At 44.1% G+C, this 12,476-nt stretch overlaps 1 protein-coding gene across 2 annotated transcripts; it reads left to right on the top strand.

Moving 5' to 3' along the window:
- The first annotated feature begins 1,070 nt into the window (after nucleotides 1-1,070).
- LOC309341528 (proton channel OTOP1-like) lies at nucleotides 1,071-12,094 on the top strand. Of its 2 annotated transcripts, XM_081861076.1 has the most exons (8): nucleotides 1,071-1,089; nucleotides 1,320-1,355; nucleotides 3,003-3,280; nucleotides 4,211-4,347; nucleotides 5,131-5,189; nucleotides 6,072-6,199; nucleotides 7,707-8,626; nucleotides 11,498-12,094. In XM_081861076.1, the coding sequence occupies exons 3-8, from the start codon at nucleotides 3,031-3,033 to the stop codon at nucleotides 11,726-11,728; spliced, it is 1,725 nt and encodes a 574-aa protein (XP_081717202.1). In that variant the 5' UTR covers nucleotides 1,071-1,089; nucleotides 1,320-1,355; nucleotides 3,003-3,030; the 3' UTR covers nucleotides 11,729-12,094. The 2 variants fall into 2 exon arrangements, with proteins under 2 accessions (XP_081717202.1, XP_081717201.1); XM_081861075.1 differs by lacking the exons at nucleotides 1,071-1,089; nucleotides 1,320-1,355 and having other exon boundaries at nucleotides 2,967-3,280.
- Nucleotides 12,095-12,476: the final 382 nt, after the last annotated feature.

Here is a 12,476-nt window from a genome sequence, read left to right as displayed (position 1 = left end):
TGTTTCTTAACAGCTTGCTCAGAGTAAGCTGGCAGTCAGGATACAGGTGACCTGTAACAGGACCTGCGAGAGGAGCTAGCTGAGTCTCTAGAGTCCATGGATAAAATATATTATTGCATATGCAGTGGAATGGAATGGCCTCGCATGAGAAGCATAAATTAGGGCAGAAGAAGCAGAAGCGTTGACGTTTTGGACTACAACTCCTATCAGCCCCAGCCAGGATGGCCAAGGAGACATTCTTATAAGGAGTGGGATATGGCATAGGGTCCCATCTGAGATCAGATGTCAGGAATGGGCTGCTGTTTACTGAATTTGTAACAAATGCCAGAACATTTCTTAGATGCTGTGTGACAAACGTGTATGAATTCATGACATCTCAATGTGAAAATATCTTTAGCCGAATTAATCACAATATCATGGTAGAAATGCTTAATACTTGTAGTACCCTTTACTTTAGTGGTAATCTATGAATTGTTACATTGTTATGCATGGATAGCTTTTTCAGCTGAAATAGACCAAAAACAATGTGATTTATTGCTTTGTTGGTATTTATGTTCTAGTGTGATTTAGAATACAATCATGAAACATGTACTGATGACCATGAGATATTTTTGGAAATATTATTTTAAATAAAAATAAAATGATTTAAAACATGTATGTCTACTATTTGGATATATTTCAAAAGGAAACATTCCAATGTTTCTTTGGTGGGATATAACCACCTCATGGAAATTGCTTACTTGTTTGTTCTGCTCACAACAGTTAATGTAAAAGAAATGTACTTGTTTTCCCATCCATTGCTAGATGGTATACATTATTAAAGCCCCAGCCCTTTCTATTCAAATCCCATTAGCTTACAAAGAGACATTTAAACACCAGGCGAGGATGAGAGCAGGGAGTGGAGGAGAAAGGATATGGAAATCCTGATCTCCCTGCCCCTGATTATGCTGGTAGGGGTGGGCCCAAGTTGCCCCCTGGGGCCATCGTTCCTGGTATATTAATACCCTTGCCTTGCTGGTTCCTTGAGATAAATCCCAAATCTGTGGTAGGCATGTGAGAGAACGACTCTCAGCATCATGACACAACCAGGTGAGTAGGATCTTGCAAGGGAAAGGGCCTAGAGCAGAATAAGGTGTGCTTTGGAATCTAGATCTTATAATGAGCATGTACACAAGGATTCCACTGTTCCAAGGGGAAGGGCTCCATCCCTAAGAATTCTGGAGGGAGTGCTTGGGGTATCATTTTCCCATTTCAAAAATTGGTGGATTCCGTGCTCATGTGCAAAGACTCATGATATTGCCTTCTTTTTTACCCCCTAGGAAAGTCTGTTTAGTAATTTCAACTATCTCAGGAGGGTGAGTGAAAAGAAATGTTCTTGGTGATGCAGGATCACCCCATTATTTCAGCTGCAAAATGTGGTGTTAGGGTTCCCACTATCCAAGAAAAGGGGTCCGGTGCACCAACCTAGAGGGAGGCACATTGCTTCCAAAAAAAGCACCTGTGTTGCAGGACACAATATCAATCTTCTGACTCCTCTGATCCAGCCCGTGTTAGCAAGCCTCACATTCCTCACTTTGTGTTTTTGGTCCAAAGCTTGATTTTGCAATTGCGTTACAGTATATGAAGGGCTGTACGCTAGGCAGATGGGGTTCATGGAAAGCCTAACAAGAGAAGAGTTTATTTATTAGCCCCCTAAGTCTGACCCCATACCGTCCAAAAACATTTCCTGTTGTGTCCATATATCTCTCATACATCTTGCAGAGAATACAAGCGTAACTATGAGTAGACATTGGAAAGGGATGTTTATAGGTTTGGGGTTTGATTTCATTAGGTATGTATCGGGAAATTTTTAATGTCTGATGTTTTACAATTTTTAATATATGCTGTAAGCCGCTCAGAGTAGCTGGGGAAACCCAGTCAGATGGGTGGGGTATAAATAATAAAATTATTAGTAGTAGTAGTAGTAGTAGTAGTAGTAGTAGTAGTAGTATATGACTGCAGAGGAGGGTGGAGGCAGATGATTTAGGCTGCAATCCTAACGGCACAACCTGGGATCAAACCCCACTTAATTCAGTAGGATTTAGTTCTGAATAAACATGGTTAGGAAGCATTGCATTGTTAACCATTTGTGGAAGACAGATTCCCTGGCACTGAGCACCAGGCCGGATGAGTTCTTTGTTCCTGGGATTTTCCTCTTCGTGACAGAAGCTGTGAGCTAGTCACGCAGCTAGGTCACATTCTCCTGGTGACATGGATGTATACGATTTGTGATGGCTTGTTTTTATAGTGCAAAAGTGTTAAATTGCCCAGAGCTTTCCCACACTACAGCTGCAGCTGAATCAAATGCAGAATAAGGAACCAACTCTAACATCCTAACATTCTCCTTTGGAAGTCGTGCAGCCTGGCAGTGGACCACCATGGCATAAACCATGGGTAGGCAAACTAAGTCCCAGTGGCCGGATCCAGCCCAATTGCCTTCTAAACCTGGCCCACAGACGGACCGGGAATCAGTGTGTTTTTACATGAGTAGAATGTGTCCTTTTATTTAAAAAGCACCACTGGGTTATTTGTGGGGCCTGCCTGGTGTTTTTACAGGAGTAGAATGTGTTCTTTTATTTAAAATACATCTCTCGGTTATTTGTAGGGCATAGGAATTTGTTCATTTTTTTCTCCAAAAATATAGTCTGGCCCCCCACAAGGTCTGAGGGACAGTGGACCGGCCCCCTGCTGAAAAAGTTTGCTGACCCCTGGAATAAACTGTTGAAAAGCACTGCCAGTTCAAAAATTTAGTCATTTGGACTCATACTGAAGGCAGGCTGAAGGGAATGCATGCACTATTACAGCCCTCGTACTGAGCTGTGTGCATGTCTCTGTGTTATAAGATCCACACAGTTATATAGCATGGCGCATAGGATGTGTGTTCCTGACCTTTCTCTCTTGAGTCTATTTCTGTCTACAGTTATATTCCCTGTAATGCTGAGCTATACCTTGCTGCACTGCAGATACCCAGCAAAAAGACCCTGCTTAGCCATGGCATCTACCATGCTCTCCAGTTCCCTGCTTTCCCTCCTCTATTTGGTGCTTCTGACGTTTGTGGGCAGTGCGGTGCTCCTTGCTGAGATGCACCAGCACAGCTCACAGAGCCGCAACGTCCATGCTTTCCTGGAGGCGCTCATGATCTCTTCCTGCATCTGGATGCTCTGGTTTGGCTGCCACTCTTCCCGCAACAAGCAGCTGAAACGGCACCAGGATCACCAGGCAGGAGCAAGCTGGCTAAAAGGTAGAGATGTTGACACTGATAGGATCCACTGCAATATGCTCATGCCCAAGCAAATTGTGCAATCCTTCAAACAACGAAGACCATCACTAGCAATGAAACCTCCTTGCCCTTCCAAAGTTTTGGCATTTCTACTAAAAGGGGACTCAGACAAGTGAATTAGAGGAGTTGTGACACACAAGACATCATCCCAGTTGAATCCTGCAGAGAAAATGTGGTTCTTGGATCTGCTGGTGTCTGACAGATCCAAGCCAACCAGAAGATATTTCAGAATTTCAGCCCACTCTGCTATTAGCCTGACTTGCACTTCATTTCATTTCAGAGAGACAGAGAACCTATTGTTCTATCCAGTGCTTTTTTTTCTGGGAGGACGCAGGGATACGCATACCCCTAAACATTTTGTGAATCTCTGTACTTTGTCCATTTACCGTATTTATTTTCTCTGATTTGAACTATAAAATGGTGGTTTTCTTGAGTCAAAATGAGAGTACCCCTAAACACTGTTTTAGGGTGGGAAAGCACTGGTTATATCAGCCAATTTGTTCTCACAAACAACCACTCGCATCAGCTGCCTACCCCTATTAGCATCGCAATGATTGGCGAGGGTGGGGACTTCCATGAAACCACAGATTTCTCAGTCTTGTTTCACAATTCCCCTTCCATGCAGCTCATGTTGTTGTTTTTTAATCTGTAGTCTTATGGGTCAGTGGAGAAAGGCACTGGGGACTCACTTTGGAACTGACAGGGTGGAACTGTCAGGATGCAGATGCTTTCCTTCATCAGCAGGGAGCCTGCTCCCCTTGCTCTGTCTGGTCCCACAGTCTTGGCTTAATATGAATGGACCTCCTGCCCCCTTCTGCTTCCTGAATAAATTATCAGCGTGCCTGCTTTCTGTGCCGCATTTGTGGTGACCATGCTGTCTTGTCATGGCAGGCGGTCTCTCTCTCTTTGCACTGGCCACCTTGGTTCTGGACTGCCTCTCCCTGGGGTACTGCTACGAGCTGCAGCACTGCGCCTCCATGCTCATCACCACCTTCCCTGTCGTGCAGGCTGTTTTTACCATCATCCAGGTGAGGTCTAATGTGGTCAGATATTTGGTGGGGATGCCACAGCACAGGCAGGATCAGCCTTAGAGGAGTTAGCTATTCTCCTTCCTTTTCTGCCATACATCTAGGATCCCAGCCCTTTCTGCTTCTCTCCACTGTGTTCTTTCTCCTTGCAAAATGTTCACTACTGTTAAAGAGGCAGTGCATAAGGCAAAATTTCAGAGTACTGGAGGAACAGTTTGTGCCAAGCTTCCTGAACCTAGTGGGCTTTCAGCAACCATAGTCAAGCTAAAGGTAAAGGGACACCTGACCGTTAGGTCCAGTCATGGCCTCCTCTGGGGTTGCGGCACTCATCTCGCTTTATTGGCCAAGGAAGCCGGCGTACAGCTTCCAGGTCATGTGGCCAGCGTGACTAAGCCGCTTCTGGCGAACCAGAGCAGCGCACGGAAACGCCATTTACCTTCCCACCGGAGCGGTACCTATTTATCTACTTGCACTTTGACATGCTTCTGAACTGCTAGGTTGGCAGGAGCTGGGACCGAGCAACGGGAGCTCACCCCATCGCGGGGATTCGAACCGCTGACCTTCTGATCGGCAAGTCCTAGGCTCTGTGGTTTAACCCGCATGGACTACAACTTCCAATCTCCCTGGCCATTGACCTTCCTGGATGGGGCTAATGGGAGTTGGGAGTCCAATAAACACAGAGAGCACCAGGTTGGGGAAGACTGGTTTATACTATTAGTGGCAAATGGTGATGTGGTCTTCTGTCTCTTTCCCCGCCCTGGCACCTTCCTTCCCTTCTTACAGGTCTCAGTGCTGTTGTTTAATGCTAAAGTTTGCATCCAGGAACATCAGCATCTAAATAGGTAGGTGTATTCTCTTGAGCTATGTAAAATCAGCAACCCATACAGCTACCAGGCATACACACTGGTCCAAGGTTTGAACTTGTACAGTCTTTTCTAACCTATGGGATTCTTTATTATTTCATCCATCTTTCTTCAAAGGTGGGATAAAAATGCAATAAATGAAAGCACCCCATCAGCACGAAGACTGCTGTTTGTACTGCAGGACTCTCTCTCCTCCTCTTCACCCCCACCCTGTGCCCTTTCCCTAAATGTGCTCCAGAGGTAAAGGAAAGTCCAGAACATATTTAAGGGGTGCACAGGCAGGGAAGGAAAGCCCTGTTGCACAAACAGTAATCATTGTACTGCTAGGGCATGCACTTAGCACTGCACTGGATGCAATTAGAATCACAGAGAATCAGAGACATAGAGTTAGAAGGGACCCCAAGGGTCATCTAGTCTAACACCCTGCAATGTAGGAATATTTTGCCTGCAGCTGTCCCTTAGAGGGCTTGAACCACCCACCTTTCAATTAACAAGCAGATGTGCTGACCCATTGCACCACAGGAGGGTTTGCATTGGGTAGCTGTAATATGAAAATTCTGCCTCTGGCAAGGATGAGGACGCCTGGAAGAATCTGAATGTTGCAGATGAGGCAACCATGCAGGGAAAAGCGAGTCAGGTTTTTGGCAGCCTCGTAAGAATGCCAGTGCATGAAATGACTACAAAGATGCTAATCATGGCTGGGAGGAATGTTTGGCTTGGGGCCAGGGAGCCTCTATCTAACTTTGAACCAAATTGAGTAGGGAAGGGTGAAGTGCAGAGATTTTGCATTTATCCCCTTCCTTCCTTCCTTCCTTCCTTCCTTCCTTCCTTCCTTCCTTCCTTCCTCCTTGTGACTTCTAGGTTTGGGCTGATGCACACTCTAGCCACCAACGTGCTCCTGTGGATGAGTGTGGTGCTGGATGAGTCCATGAAGCAGCTGGAAGAATTTTATGATGCTCACAAGGGAGAGACTTCACAGGCCCCCCATGGTACAAACTGTCCTTCTCATCTGGGGAGTGAGCTCTCAAAGAGAGGTCTACAAATGGCTTGGCTTGATCAGGGACAAACTTAGGAACTAAGTCTTTCAAAGTGACCAAAGGCATGGTGCAAATCCAAGGATAGGGTTGCCATATTTCAAACAGGGAAAATCCGGACAGCAAAGTTGTAAAGCTGCTGACATAGGCTGCCATACATCTGGATTTTCCCAGACATTCGGCCTATTTCCACCCAGACTCTGCTGAGGAATGTGGTATTCCGAGTAAGTCCAGGAAATTCTGGACGTATGGCAACCCTGTCCAAGGGACTTCTGTTTACTTGCTGTCTTGCTATACTTATATGGTAGCCCAGTAATGTATGTTCTCTTAGTATTCACATCCGTTCTCTGGCCTTCTTTCCAGCAGATGTGCCCCCTTACTTTGCCATTTACTCTTGAGCCCCTCATGGGGCTGGGACTGGGAAACTGCTGAGACTCAGCCCAGCATATAAGGAAATATTTGGCTCCAATAACATAAGGAGAGGCCCCCTGTAGAATGCAGCTCTGCAGCTGCCGCACCCCATATTTCTCCTTTGCATCCCTTCCCCAATGCTGCAAAGCCCTAACACTCCACTTCACTTGAGTTTCCCCCTGGATTGAGCCATTTCCCATCCATGCTTTAACTATCCACCCTACGATCACTGTGCTTCCTATACATGATGTTCCATCTCATGCCATTCCTCTGAAGCACCCATCCTCCAAATTCAGTGGTAAGAATTTATTTACAGATACAGTTAGCCTGCAGCTCCCCTTCCCACAGCGTGTTTTGGTATAAAGTTGTCATGATTGGATGAAGAAAGCAGAAAATTATTATTATTATTATTATTATTATTATTATTATTATTATTATATTATTATTATTATTATTATTATTATTATTATTATTATTATTATTAATACCCCACCCTCCCCAGCCAGGACCAGGCTCAGGGTGACTACCATCAAAGTATGTTACATTAAAAACATAAATCAAACAATCAATTAAAATACAGCTTAAAATCAAATTTGGAGCAGAATAAAATCAGATGGCAACCCACGGATTATAACTAATGGGGATGGAAACATTGAGTGCTCACCAGGCCCAACTGTTTGTGCTGGTCTTACATCAGCCGGTGGAAAAGAACTGTGTGCGGTTTCTCAACTGCACACGGGGCACAGCCACACAAAAAAGTGCTTGCTCTTAATACCATTTTAAGAGTCAGGCTTCCCCCAAAGAATCCTGGGAATTGTAGTGCTGACCTCACCAAGCTACAATTCCCAGCACCCTTAACAAACCACAGTTCCTAGGATTCTCCATGAGTGTTAAAGTGGTGTAAGAATGCTTTAAATATTTGCTGTGGGTGTGACCTAAGCAGATAGAATTGTCCTCTTTTCCAGTTAGAAGTTGCCAGACAACCTTTTCTGTTGTTCCTCTGCTAAACATATATCCCTCTTCTAGCACAAGCATCCTATTCTTCCTACAGGTGGTTCCCACACCAACAGCTGCATCTGTACCACCAGCCTTTGCCACATCTTTTCAGAAGGTGCCGCCTACCTGCATCCCTTCAATATTGAGTTCAGTCTCTTCTCTTCTACAATGCTGTACATCATCTGGAAGAACACGGGGCGGCAAAGCCCCAGCCAAAAGCCCCAGCTTACTCACAAGGCACACTTCCATCTCAGTGGGGCTTTTGTGGGGCTAGTGCTGGGGGCCTTGGCCATTTCAGCAACATTTGGGGTGATGATCTCTTTTGGAGTGCTTGCCAAGTCTCCCCACACCATTCCTGAAGCCCTACGGACATACTACATCTTCAACTCTGTGCTCTTGTCTGCCATGTTCCTGGCAACTTTGATTGGCATTGCCACCTACAGAATGAAGAAAAAATCTGCAGCTCTCCCTTCTGACAAAAGCGTGGTAAGAAACTTAGATGTCACCTTGCTTCTCGGCAGCTCCTGTGGTCCCCTCATGGTATCCATCTTCTCTTTGGTTGCCATCTTATTTCTTCATACCAATGGTGGCCTCCACCTCCTAGACTTCTGCTTCTCCCTCTGCAAGACCATCCAGATATTGGGACAGAATCTCTTCATTACTGAAGCTTTGTACTCAAGCCTCCCTCAAGAGCCAGATGGCCAAGACAACAGCAATTCTGCTGCCGCCAGCTGGATCTTTTCCATTTCCAGAGGTCCTGCAGAACAGGACGGCAATAGACCTTACTCCAAAACCCATACACTGACCAACATCATGGCCAGTTTGGAAAATCAACTGCCCATGCACTTGTCAGATCATGGTGATGACCCATCCCTCTTCCAGATTTCACACATTGAGAGAGAACCTAAAAAACAAAGTATCAGAAGGAAGGTCCTACAAAACATCTCAATTCTCCTCATCTTCTACAACATATCGGTAAGTTGGGTTTGGTTTAAGACAGATCTAAAGGTAGCACCAAAATTGCAGTGGGTGGGAGATTTTGTGGAAAGGGCTTCTAGGGAGACCCTTTGCAACCAGGAACCAGGCTGTCCATGACATAATTGAGGCAGTAGTCTCTGTTGGCCTTAGTTTTGATAATATGATCAATCTATGTCAGCATGCCAGGTCTTAGCACAGGCCTAGTGAAGACTTGTGCACTGTAGGAATAATAATGGTTTGTGTTCACTAGGCCCAGGCCAAGTTATTACATACCAGAAAGTGCCACAGATACCAGTCAAGAAATGGCTATCTTGAGGGTGTGGCGCAACACAACATGCCTGCCATGGGGAATGTGGCATGACACAAAATGGCTGCCACATCTAAAACAGCAGAAAGAGGGACACAACCGCAAAATGGTAAGGGCATGTCCACAACCACCAGCTACCTCATGAATGGGAAACAGGTTCCTACAGGATTGGACACTGTCCTACAACCAGGTGTATCTGGCAAAGTTATTTTATCAGGCAACATTGTGCTCACTCACCAAGAGCAGTTGATTTCTGAACCGAGAACTGCAAGGAGCATTTTTCTATGAGGTAGCTGATGCAGGTGCCTTTTTATCATCCACCCCAGGGCTGCCCCAGAGAGAAGCTCTTTGCACCTCTCCTGTGTTCAGAATAGATGAGTGGATGGGTGTCCAATTCAAGAATCCAATGAACTGTGGGCATGTTTAAGAGTGGTGTGTAAGTGTGTTCAATGTAGGAGAAGCTGAGCCAATGCAATCAGGAACTGAGCAAGAAGAGCAAACAGTCTCCTTTGAACTATGGATTTTTGAGAGAGTGTTTACTGAGACCTTTTGTGGGCATCGCAGTAGGTACTGGCGGGAACACTGGTGCCTTCAAGCACCATGTTGGTGATCCCCATTATACACCAACATAGAATGACACCATTTCCTAAAAAATAATTAAATTGATTAAAGCTATCATCAACACATCAGTTATATAAAGAAATTACAAATATGTCATAAATGTTTAATGACAAGGTATAAAAAGATATTAAAAGTTAATTCACCCTTAATTCAATATTGTAGTCTTTAAATAAGAAGCAGCATTAGAAACCTATTTTACACCATGAAATTCCAAGATAGATACTGCAGAGCAAAAGAAAGGGAGTACCTCTTATAGCAACCTGTTTTGCATTCAAAAATGTCCTAAACAATTCCCAGTCTTCTTTGAACTTATTTGCCTTAGGTCTTCCAGGCTGATATGAAGACTTTTACTCATCAATGCCAAATTTCAATTTGCTCTACCAAATTTCTTATTGAAGAACCCCACCACCACACATTATGTTACATGCATGAATCTTGCCATGATGTTGATGATTTTGTTAGAGCTCCAATCATGCCAAATTTGAAATGGAAAACACAGAAGATTGTCTAATAATATTTGTTGTAACTAACTTTGCAAAATCGGTTCTTGAACGTGTTCCAAGTGAGAGAATCTATGTGACCCATAGAGGGCAGTAGTGGATTAGAACCAAGATCAACAAAAAACTCTTATGGCACCTTCAAGATGTGGACCAGAGACCATTTCATCAGATGCATCTAATGAAGTGGACTCTTCTTCATAAAGGTTCTGCCATAATAAAACTTGTTTGTCTTTAAGGTGCCACAATACTATTTGATGGTTGGAGTAGCAGGAAGTTAACATAGTTACTTATAAAATGGCTTGTAACTTTAGTCACCTAACAAACTGGATTTGGTAATTTGCAACACCAAGTCAAGCTTTGCTATCACAAATCCTTTTCTCCTGATTCCAAAAATGTACATATTTGTTAGTTTCTCCTTTATGCAAATCCTCCACCCCTTTTTTGTTGCAAACAGTATCAAGGAAACAGCACAACAGTGACATAAATGAGGATTCCTATGCAGCCTATAGCTCCAATGTAGGTACACTGGTACCTCTGAATGCCAATGGGATCCGTTCCAGAGCCCCGTTCGCATCCAGAAGTGAACTCAACCCGCATATCTAAAAACATAACGCATCATCATTGTTTAAAATGTCATGATTACAGAAATTTTCAAAGACCTGAGTTACGTAACTGAAGAATTCTGGCACCGCATGGAAAGCATATCTTCTTGCCAAAGAAAGTTGGGTGAAGTGGAACAACATCCCCATCTATATAATGGCCGATCTACATGTTCAGGAGGCACACAAATGCTACAACTTTCCTGGGACTGTACCAATTTGGAATCCAGGCAGTGGAACTGCACTTTATCCCTGTCTTCAAAATTGAATTCCACTCCCCTCCTGCCACCACAAAAAATCTGGCGTTTTAGAAAGAAAGGCTCTAACCAAGCTTTACTCTTGACCTGCTGCTTGTTTATGTTCATGCAAAGGGAAGGGAAGCTATAGCTGTGTGACACACCTCTCACATTCTGACCTACAACAGGTCATGGAGTGCTGTCCCATGTTCTTTCTCTGAACATGTAGATTGGCTCAAAGAGTACCTTCTAATCCGGCACATGAAAACTTCTGATTGTTGTTCATGTGCTTGAGAAAGCAGAACAGGGGACAGTGGAAAAACAGGTGTATATCCTAGACAACGTAGCTTTTCCATGTGCTCTATAGGCACGTCAAATGCTAAATAAGTATGGGAGACATTTCAGGAAGGATGGGGAAGTGGTGGTCCACCAGATGCTGCATGGGGCTGATGGGAGTTGTAGTTCAACAATAACAACAGAATATGGAGGGCCACATGCTCCCCATCCCTCCCATGAAAGGATGCTGCTGCCCCAAAATAATGGCTACTTATGCCAACAGTTTGAAGTTGGTTTTATTCCTTTCCCTGTTTCCTTTGTTTGACTAGGTGTGGATTCTATATGCCTATGGGACCCGCCCGCACCTGGTGAGCCAGATTGAGCAGTCTTTCTATGGCTTCACACTATGGGCCATTGTGGTCAAGATCTCCCTGCCACTGGGCATCTTTTACCGCATGCACTCCGTGGCTAGTCTCTTTGAAGTTTACTGCAAGACCTGCAAAACACCACCAGCCTTAGGACCACCAATGCACCCTGACATCATGGAGAGAGCAGCATAAGTGCCCCCACACATGAGGGAAGCTAAAAGAAGCTGCCCTTTATACAAGAGAGGGTTGCAAAGCTATCTACCTATTGCACCAACCAGCATTTCAAGCAAATCACACATTCCTCAGATTAAGTCCACGGAGCATCTGAATGATCAACTTGAGAAAGCCCACTCTATCAGAGACAGGCAACTAGCAAGTTTGGTACATGAACTAATCTCCCTGGCAGGTTTTATTTCAGGGGGTTAGCAGACTACCTAAACTAGTATGATGTCCTTCTCCCCTATTTAACTCTATTTTATTTTTAATGTCTTGGTTTTTAGCTGTTTTAGCAAAAGCAAATACAACATTTCCTTTCATATAGAGTTTTAAATGCAGTTTACTTTTATGCAGACTTTATTTGTATTCTGTTTTGTTTTCTGTTGATATGGACTAATTCAATAAAACTCTATGCTACTCTGGTTGGGATTTACCTCTGTTCAGTCTTGCCTGCATGCCAGGAAGTGCTTTAGTCCAGTGTCATCACTTCACCTCCACCTAGTGCAAAAGACAACAAGGCTCCTGCTTCTTTCAATATAGCAGGGTAGAAGAGGGTATTTCAGCAGGTGCAGGTGACCTAACTATTAAAGGTGACTATTAAGGCCCCACTTTCTTTTGCATTTGGCCACCCTATTAGGACTAGATGTTAATGGCTATAATAAATGTGTATATTTTAGATAATTTTGCCCAGCAAATATACTAATGCAAAATGGGAATCTCTTCT

Source organism: Podarcis erhardii (assembly GCF_964252035.2).
Source record: "Podarcis erhardii genome assembly, chromosome: 5".
Taxonomy (NCBI): domain Eukaryota; kingdom Metazoa; phylum Chordata; class Lepidosauria; order Squamata; family Lacertidae; genus Podarcis; species Podarcis erhardii.
The sequence above is the reverse complement of the archived record's forward strand: the minus strand, read 5'-3'. Positions and strand labels throughout refer to the sequence as shown.